Here is a 9,905-nt window from a genome sequence, read left to right on the forward strand (position 1 = left end):
GGGACCCCAAAACCTCCTTGGAGATCCTGAATCCCTCCCCACAGGCCCCCGCTTGCCTGGAGATTCCTGTGTGCTCTGGGGACCACAAAGCCCTTCTGAGGACCCCAAAGCCCTCCTGGGGATCCTGATGCTCATTCCTCTGTGGGACCCTGGTGACTTGGGCCCCATGAGGAAGCCAAATCCCTCCTGGATACCCCAAAGCTCTACCAGCCCACAGCCTTTCCTCGGAGAACTGACGTGGGGATACTCACAGCCCCAGTGGAGCAGCTGTCACCTTCATCTTGGATTTGCACCTGCAAGAGAAAGCTGTCCATGTGCAGGGGGCTCCGCTGTACCCACCGCTGTCCCCACCGCCCATGGGCACCCCAGGGGGAATCAGGTCAGGATGCAAACGCAGGGCTGGGGGTGGGTGCAGGAGCCGTCCCACCGCGGCCGTGACACCAGCTCCGTGCTCACCAGTTGTGAGGAGAACTCCTCCAGGCCCAGGAGGGAGAGGGCGAAGTGGATGCAGTTGTTTGTGCGGAGAGAATACTCAGCTTCGCTGTCCATCGCTATCCTGACTTTACTCCGCAAGTCATTGAGATCCACCCCACCTTTTTTCCGGTAAATGTGGCATTCCCCCCTCTCCTTTTTCAGGGCCTCAAAGCCTTGTTTGCTGATCAGACCACTGTGTCCCCTGCCTGTGCCTGGAAAAGCAAGAGCCGCGTATCACCCTCACCCAGCCACCGCAGCCACGTTGGCCAACACCACGGGCCGAACGGGAGCAGGGGCTCGGGCGCTTACTCTGGAAGTGAATGACCTCTCCATCCCCGCAGTAGACGGCTGCATGTTTGAAGAGGGCCCTGCTGATGAAGTTAGCATTGCTCTCAGGGAAGAGCAAGATGTCCCCAGGCTGCAGCTCACTCTCTGACACCTCCTCAAAGATGTCCTCGTGCCCAGGGAGGCTCTTTGACCACAGAAACTTGATGGACGTATACTCCCTCTGCCAACAGCACCAGGGAGGGGAGGTGAGGAGGTGGCAGAACAAGCCCCATCACACCCCAGCAGCCCCACACCCCCACTCTGCCAGCAGAGGTTGGGCCAAGCTCTGAGAGGAACAGAAAAGGGGTGTCAGCGCCGTGCTCGTGCCGTCCTGCCCGTGCGCCAGGGCAGGGTCCCAGCTGCCATCACACCCTGCCCGGGATGGATCCTGCCAGGCACAAGGGCCAGGGCAAGAGTCACCCGTCCTTCCCAATGGCTCCGAGCTGGAGCCGTCCCGGGACAAGCCCTGTGCATCTTCCCCTCCCTGTCCTGCTCCGACCACCGTCCAGGCAGCTGCGTGCAATGGGTGGGGGAGCCGGGAGCGCGCTTACCGCGATACTTTCTGGAACTCTGGAACCAGTAAATGTGCGAGTGAAGAAATTCATCATTGTTTTCTCTGGGACGGTGCTGGTGACAGAGCCGGGCTGCTCGCTCCTCCAAGGGCTGAGGGAAATGCAGGGGATGGGTGGATCAGCAGCAGGGACGAAACCTGACCTCACATCTTTCCTGATACACAGGAGGCGGAGAAAGGCTGAAATCCAAACACCAAACAGAAATAGGTCCAGCTAAGTTCTACATGGGCTTTTCCACTTGTTAAAGTTGCAATTAATTTGCTAATTCCACTGGAAATGTTAAGTTTGGGAACAGAGGGAGGGAGGTGGGTCAGGAGACCCTGGAAAGGCTGTGGAGTGCGAGGAGCTGCAGGACATGTGCAAAAGTGCGTGTCCTGCAAGAGGCCCCGGGGAGCGAAGAGCAGCTGCTGCTGCGGGGGGGCAGGAGGGGGTGGCTGCACCAGGGCTGGGACGTCGCTCAGCGGCGGCTGCGGGGAAAGGAGCTGCTGGGAACCCGAAAGTGAAAGTGAAAGCAACAAAAGTTCCACAGGGTTGGCACAGCCTCCCCATGCAAACCATCCATTGCCACGCAAGAGCGATGCCAGAGGCGCCATCACTACACCGATCCTCAGGTTAAGGATCTTCCATCCCTGTGTGTCCCACACCCACATTGTCACCCTTGCAGCACCTTGGCCGGATCCAACATCTACAGGAGGTGGCTCTTGCTGTGCTTCTCCATGATCCCCGATGGGACGTCCCTGAGCTGCCTGTGGGGCAGAGGGGACACTGTGCCCCGTGTCTCTTGCACAGGGACGTCCTCATGCTGTGACCACCTGCTGGGGCTCACCTTCCAGGTGGATGGTCTCCCTGTCACTGCATGGGAACCCATCAGTGTCTCAGGGTCACTGGTGCTGTGGGACAGCAGCAGCATCACTGACCCCTCTGTTCATCCCCTGTTCCTGGTGGCTTGGGCACAGCTTGGGTCTCCATGGATGGGGAAACCCTTGGAGAAGGGGTCATCTCCTCCAGGTGCTGAGCACCAAACTCCCTCCATCAGCACTGAGTCCATGCAGCCCCCAAAGACCCCCATCCCCCTGACCCCCACATTCAGAACCGGGCCGGTCCCATCCACAGAGTCCATGGGTGACGGGTGTCACAAAAGATATGGGGATCTCCAGGGTCTGGGTGCTCTCCGGCAAGTTGCCCCATTACCTGGTGAGGATGTCATCTGCAAAGAGAAATCCTGATGCCCAGTGAGCTGGGGACATGGAGTTGTGGATGTCCCTTAAAAAAATGGGACAGTGGTGGCATTTTTCCATCTCAGGAAGGGCTCTGTGTCTTGTCCCTATACACAGGGCATACTCGTGGCATTGCAGCCATCCACCATTCCCACCAAACGGTCACCAAATGTTATATTTTCTATAGCATTATTTATTTTATTATATAGCTGCTGATTGTTGCTGTTATTACTGTTCTTCACTGGTGATACTGATATTGGCCGGTGTTTCACTCAGTATTAACCTGGGCAGCTAAGAAGCCCCAGAGGCTGGTGGCAGCCAGGCAGCTCTCTCAGCCCATCAGGCAGGACTGAGGCTGTAGGTAAAATCAGGCTCGTTTCAGGTAGCAAAGTATAATAAAGCATGAGATTAACACATGACAATTAAGCTCCAGGAAGCAGAAAGCAACGTCTCCCACCCTCCCAAAGAAAAGCTCCTTCCCTGGACGAGTTGTTGGGGTGCGCGGGGCGATGCTGGGGCTCCTCTGTGGGTCAGCAGGATCGTCCTCGGGGGACATGGGGCTGCCACCCCTCACGCCGTGTGGCTGCTCCCCTGCCCCGCCAGGCTGGGTGGGGCTTGAGATGGCCTGGAAAGGGGGGACGGTCCCCTGAGCCCCTGCCCTGCCCTTCCCAGCCCGTGCAGATGGGTCCCCTGTCAGCGCTGGCAGCTGGAGCCCAGCCCTGCTGGGAACCCCAAAACCCTCTGAGGGACCCCACAGTCCTCCCAGAGTCCCAAAACTCTGAGAGGCCCCTCAGCCCTGCTGAGGAGCCCCAAAGCCCTCCCAGGACCACAGTGTCATCCCACAGGATCCCATATCTCACTGGGGACCCAATTCTCCTGATGACTCAGCCCTCCCTTGAACCCCACATTCCTCTAAGGGACCCCAAACCCTGCCAGGGGGGCTGACATGAGGATACTCACAGCCCCACCGCTGCTGCTGTCACCTTCATCTTAGATTTGCACCTGCAAGAGAAAGCTGTCCATGTGCAGGGGGCTCCGCTGTCCCCACCGCTGTCCCCACCGCCCATGGGCACCCCAGGGGGAATCAGGTCAGGATGCAAACGCAGGGCTGGGGGTGGGTGCAGGAGCCGTCCCACCGCGGCCGTGACACCAGCTCCATGCTCACCAGTTCTGAGTAGAACTTCTCCAGGAGGGAGAGGACGAAGTGGATGCAGTCGATTTTATAGCGGGAATACTCGGCTACGTTGTTCATCTCTTTCTCGAGTACACTACGGAGGTCCTTGAGATTGACCCCACTTTTTGTCCGGTAAATCTCACAGTTGGGTTTCTCATTTTTCAGGGCGTGGAAGCCTGACTTGACAATCTCACCCTGAAACTTCTTACTGCTGATCAGATCCCATGTGCTCTGGGTGCCTGAGCCTGGAAAAGCAAGATCCGCCCATCGCTCTGTCCCGGCCACCGCAACTGCTGGCAACATTTTGGCCACAATCACAACCCAAACGGGACCAGGGGGTCTGGCACTTACCCTGGAATTTTATGACCTCTCCAGACTCGCAGTAGACAGCTGCATGTTTGAAGACATTGCTGTGCTTTTCAGAGCTGCTCTCCAAGGGGAAGGACACGATGTCCCCAGGCTGCAAATTTCTCTCCAACACCTTCTCGAAAATCTCCCCACATATGTGGTTTTTCTTGAACAGCAGAAACATGGTTGTTTGTTAACCACACCAGGGGGGGAAGGTGAGAAGGCAGCAGAACCAGCTCCATCGCCCCCAATGCCCCCCAGATCCCCAAAATGCCACCGCAGGTCTCACCAAGCTCCTACTTACAGTGTTGGCCCATAGCTGCAAGGAGAGATGTGTGCAATGGGGTGTGCAGATCGGACCATACTTACCATGCTTAGTCCTGGTGACCCTGCAGGCCACCCAGAGACCCAGCCCTTCTTCAGGTACCCACAGACCTCCCAGGGATCTCACAGTCCCCTCGGGGCACCCAGCCCCCTGGGAACCCCATCCCATCTGGGCACCACTCCCTCCTGGGGACTGGGCAGCCCTCCTGGGGATCCCAGTCCTGCCTGGGTCTCAGACCTCGCTGGTGTACCCACAGCCCTCCTTGAGATCCCAGTTGTGTGTCTGGGCACCTCAGCCCTCCTGGGGACCCCAAAGACTCCCCTGAGACTCTGAATCCCACCCACACATCCCAAGTCTCCTAGAGATACCTGTCTGCTCCAAGGACCCCAAAGCCCTTCTGGGGACCTCAAAGTCCTTCTAGGCCTGTGAGATCTTTCCAGGAGAACCCGTCCCTCTTGGGGGACCCCAATCCTCCTCAAGACTCAGCCCTCCTTTAGTCCCCACAGCCCTCCCAGGGACCCCAACCCCTGCCAGGGGGGCTGACATGGGGACACTCACAGCCAAACCACCACGGCTGCTGTCACCTTCATCTTGGATTTGCACCTGCAAGAGAAAGCTGTCCATGTGCAGGGGGCTCCGCTGTCCCCACCGCTGTCCCCACCGCCCATGGGCACCCCAGGGGGAATCAGGTCAGGATGCAAACGCAGGGCTGGGGGTGGGTGCAGGAGCCGTCCCACCGCGGCCGTGACACCAGCTCTGTGCTCACCAGTTCTGAGTAGAACTTCTCCAGGCCCAGGAGGGAGAGGGCGAAGTGGATGCAGTTGTTTTTATAGAGGGAATACTTGGCTTCGCTGTTCATCGCTTTCTGGATTTCATTATTTAGTTCATTGAGATTTACCCCACCTTTTTTCCGGTAAATCTCGCATTGCCTTCTTTTGTTTTTCTCGGCTATGAAGCCTGACTTGACAATCATACCCTCATATGTGGAACCGCTGATCTGACCCAATAAGCTTTTATCGCTGCCGACTGGAAAAACAAGAGCCACCCATCACGCTGGCACAGCTTCCGCAGCCACTGGCCACACTTTGACCACAACCACAACCAAACGGGACCAGGGGGTCGGGCACTTACCCAGGAAGTGTATGACCTCTCCAGACCCGCAATAGACAGCTGCATGTTGAAAGACTTTGCTGCACAATATAGAGCTGCTCATTATGGGGAAGAGCAGGATGTCCCCAGGCTGCAGCTCACTCTCTGACACCTCCTCAAAGATGTCCTCGTGCCCAGGGAGACTCTTTGACCACAGAAACTTGATGGACGTATACTCCCTCTGCCAACAGCACCAGGGAGGGGAGGTGAGGAGGTGGCAGAACAAGCCCCATCACACCCCAGCAGCCCCACACCCCCACTCTGCCAGCAGAGGTTGGGCCAAGCTCTGAGAGGAACAGAAAAGGGGTGTCAGCGCCGTGCTCGTGCCGTCCTGCCCGTGCGCCAGGGCAGGGTCCCAGCTGCCATCACACCCTGCCCGGGATGGATCCTGCCAGGCACAAGGGCCAGGGCAAGAGTCACCCGTCCTTCCCAACGGCTCCGAGCTGGAGCCGTCCCGGGACAAGCCCTGTGCATCTTCCCCTCCCTGTCCTGCTCCGACCACCGTCCAGGCAGCTGCGTGCAATGGGTGGGGGAGCCGGGAGCGCGCTTACCGCGATACTTGCTGGAACTCTGGAACCAGCAAACATGTGAGCGAAGAATTTCATCACTGTTTTCTCTGGGACGGTGCTGGTGACAGAGCTGGGCTGCTCGCTCCGCCAGGGGCTGAGGGAAATGCAGGGGATGGGTGGATCAGCAGCAGGGACGAAACCTGACCTCACATCCTTCCTGATACAGAAGAGGTGGAGAAAGGCTGAAAGTCAAACCCCAAAGAGAACAAAGTGCAGAGAAGCCCCAGACACTTTTTCCACTTCTCAAAGCTGCAATTAATTTGCTCATTGCACTGGAAATGTTAAGTTTGGGAAAGGAAGCAGGTGGAGGGGAGACCCTGGAAAGGCTGTGGAGTGCGAGGAGCTGCAGGACATGTGCAAAAGTGCGTGTCCTGCCAGAGGCCCCAGGGAGCGAAGAGCAGCTGCTGCTGCGGGGGGGCAGGAGGGGGTGGCTGCACCAGGGCTGGGACGTCGCTCAGTGGCGGCTGCGGGGAAAGGAGCTGCTGGGAAACAGAGGTGAAAGTGAAAACAGCACCAATGCCACAGGGTTGGCACGTGTCCTGGGAAGGGCATCGGAATGGGGCTGCAACCAAACCAAACTCCATCCTCAGGCTCAGGTTTCAGCCCAGGGTGCTGGGAGAAGGAGCGGTGCCACAGACCTGCCACCGTCTGCAGGGCCAACCCAAGCAGCTCCCTGGGACTTTCTGGTGATGGTGGCTCTGGCTGAGCATTGTCCTATGGGTGCCACCTCAGGAGCTATGGGTGGATGTGGCTTTGCAGGTCATGTCTCTTTGGTAGGCATGGATGTCCCTTGGAAATGGGACAGTGGTGGCATTTTCTCATTTCCAGGACGGGAGCAGGGAAGGGCTCCGTGTCTTGTCAACAGTGATAGCACATCTTAGAGGTGTTAAAGCCATTCCTGTAGGTCTGGCATCCTCATGGAGATGCCAATGTCCCCACTCAGCCAGCATCCTCACAGTGATGCCACCATTCCCATCAAGCAGCATCCTCACAGAGATGCCACCACCCTGGTGGTCACCCTGGGCTTTCCCTGCACAGCTGGTAGCCGGCAGTGTGGTGATGGCGTTCGAGGACGTCTGCCCCGAGCTCATCAACCTCATCCACAAGAACTACCGCAAGCTCTGCAACCTGCTCATCGACCTGGAGAAGTGGGAGCAGGTGCTCATCATCAACATGCTGACCCGCTACGCGCGCACGCAGTTCCTCAGCCCCAACCAGAACGTGAGTGCAGGAGCCTTGGGGTGACCCGGGATCCTTTGGGTGCCCTGGGAGATCCTGAACCCAGTGGGTGACACTCGGGTGTCCCCTGGCAGGTGGTGATGGCCGTGGCACAGCTCTACTCCCACCTGTCACCCCAGACAGAGGTTGTGTCATCACCGAGGTACTAGTGCAGCTCCTGCAGCGTCTCAAGTCCGTGTCATCCAACTAGTGATGGTACCCAACCCCACTGCCATGCTTACTTGGACCCATAGGGAGCTGTAGGGCCCTGGAAGAGACCTTCAAGAAGCCCATCCCAGCAGGCTCATGGAGACAGCACCAGGTAGGACCTGTCACCCCATGGACAGCAGCTCACGCTGGAGCAGCCTGTGAAGAACTGCAGCCCCTGGGAAGGACGCATGTGGCAGAAGTTTGTCCTTTGTTCTCATTGTACTTCTCTTATTTGAATGGCAATAAATGGAATTAATTTCTCCCAGTCGAGCCTGTATTGACCATGATGGCACTTGCTGGGTGATCTCCCTGTCCTGAGTTGGACCCACAAGCCTTTCATTGTATTTTTCTCCCTCTGTCCCTTTGTTGAGGGAGCGTGACAGAGCGGATGCGTGGGGAACCAGTCCCGCAAAAGGCCAGCCCACTACAACTTTCTTATAATGTATGAGAGACACATAAGACATTATGTATTGCATATTAATAACTTTATTACAGAGATGATTTTTGAAGTTGTTATTACTGTTCTTCACCCATAATTACTCATATTGGCCAGTGATACAATCATGATTATCCTGGACAGCAAAGAAGCGCCAAGAGGCTGGTGGCAGCCGGGCAGCTCTCTCAGCCCATCAGGCAGGACTGAGGCAGCAGAAGAAATAGGGCACATTTGTAGTAGCAAAGTTCAAGAAAACATCAGGTTAGCACACAAAAAATGAAGCTCCAGGAAGCAGAAAGCAACGTCCCCCACCCTGGGTGAGGTGTTGGGGTGCGCGGGGCGATGCTGAGGCTCCTCTGTGGGTCGGGGGGATCATCACTGGGGGACACGGGGCTGCCACCCATCACACCGTGTGGCTGCTCCCCTGCCCGCCGGGCTTTGGGGCTTCAGATGGCCTGGAAATGGGGACGATCCCCTGAGCTCCTGCCCTGCCCTTCCCAGCCCGTGTAGATGGGTCCCCTGGCAGTGCTGGCAGCTGGAGCCCAGCCCTGCTGGGGACCCCACAGCCCTGCTGGAGACCCCCAAATACTCTGAGGGATCCCATAGCCCTGCTGGACATCCAAAAGCCATCCCTTGGACCCCAAATTCCTCCAAGGGACCTCAAACCCTGCCCAGGCATTGACATGAAGATACTCACAGCCTCATTGCAGCAGCTGTGACATCAACCTCAGATTTGCACCTGCAAGAGAAAGCTGTCCATGTGCAGGGGGCTCCGCTGTCCCCACCGCTGTCCCCACCGCCCATGGGCACCCCAGGGGGAATCAGGTCAGGATGCAAACGCAGGGCTGGGGGTGGGTGCAGGAGCCGTCCCACCGCGGCCGTGACACCAGCTCCGTGCTCACCAGTTGTGAGTAGAACTCCTCCAGGCCCAGGAGGGAGAGGGCAAAGTGGATGCAGTTGTTTGTGTAGGTGTTATAGTTGGCTTCACTTCTCATTGCACTTCTGACTCTACTACGGAAATCATTGAGATTAACCCCACCTTTCTTCCGGTAAATCCGGCATTGTCCCCTTTCTTTTATCAGGGCTTGGTAGCCTGACTTGATGATCAGACCGGGAATCGTCCGACTGCTACTGGGACCACCAGTGCCCGTGCCTAGAAAAGCAAGAGCTGCCCATCACCCTGGCCCAGCCACCACAAACACTGGCCACACTTTGGCCACCACCAGAACCCCAAAGCAGCCAGGAGGACTGGCACTTACCCACAAAGTGTAAGACCTCTTCATCCCCACAGTAGACAGCTGCATGTTTGAAGAGGGCCCTGCTGAACAATGTCATTGTTTCCGTCCAAGGGGAAGAGCAAGATGTCCCCAGGCTGCAACTCACTCTCTGACACCTCCTCAAAGATGTCCCCATGCCCAGGGATGCTCTTGAACAGCAGAAATCTGGTTGACTACAAACCACACCAGGGAGAGAAGGTCAAGCGGCAGCAGAACCAGCTCTGTGACCCCAACAGCTCCCAGACCCCCAAAATGCCAGAGCAGGTCTCTGCAAGCTCCTACTTACAGTATTGCCCAACACCTGCAAGGAGAGAGGAACAGAAAAGGGATGTCAGCGCCGTGCTCGTGTCGTCCTGCCCGTGCACCAGGGCAGGGTCCCAGCTGCCATCACACCCTGCCCGGGATGGATCCTGCCAGGCACAAGGGCCAGGGAAGAGTCACCCGTCCTTCCCAACGGCTCCGAGCTGGAGCCGTCCCGGGACAAGCCCTGTGCATCTTCCCCTCCCTGTCCTGCTCTGACCACCGTCCAGGCAGCTGCATGCAATGGGGTGCAGAGATGGGAGCATACTTACCAGGCTGGCACCAACACCTGCAGCACCTACAATGCTG

At 57.5% G+C, this 9,905-nt stretch overlaps 2 protein-coding genes across 2 annotated transcripts; both read right to left on the minus strand.

The window, feature by feature from the left end:
- Positions 1-203: 203 nt before the first annotated feature.
- On the minus strand, positions 204-2,620 carry LOC308044735 (uncharacterized protein; the record flags this gene model as incomplete). The annotated part of the gene is made up of 5 exons (XM_080351603.1): positions 204-293; positions 457-686; positions 784-982; positions 1,353-1,527; positions 2,565-2,620. 5 exons carry the CDS (start codon positions 2,618-2,620, stop codon positions 204-206), a joined length of 750 nt encoding a protein of 249 aa, XP_080207729.1.
- Positions 2,621-2,804: 184 nt separating this feature from the next.
- Positions 2,805-6,246, minus strand: LOC308044707 (uncharacterized protein). Its single transcript, XM_080351573.1, has 8 exons — positions 6,138-6,246; positions 5,569-5,767; positions 5,204-5,463; positions 4,996-5,040; positions 4,116-4,278; positions 3,756-4,009; positions 3,551-3,592; positions 2,805-3,215 (listed from the first exon to the last, which is right to left on the minus strand). Exons 1-7 carry the CDS (start codon positions 6,189-6,191, stop codon positions 3,581-3,583), a joined length of 987 nt encoding a protein of 328 aa, XP_080207699.1. The 5' UTR covers positions 6,192-6,246; the 3' UTR covers positions 2,805-3,215; positions 3,551-3,580.
- Between the last annotated feature and the right edge of the window lie 3,659 nt (positions 6,247-9,905).

Source organism: Nesoenas mayeri, assembly GCF_963082525.1.
Source record: "Nesoenas mayeri genome assembly, chromosome: 11".
NCBI lineage: Eukaryota > Metazoa > Chordata > Aves > Columbiformes > Columbidae > Nesoenas > Nesoenas mayeri.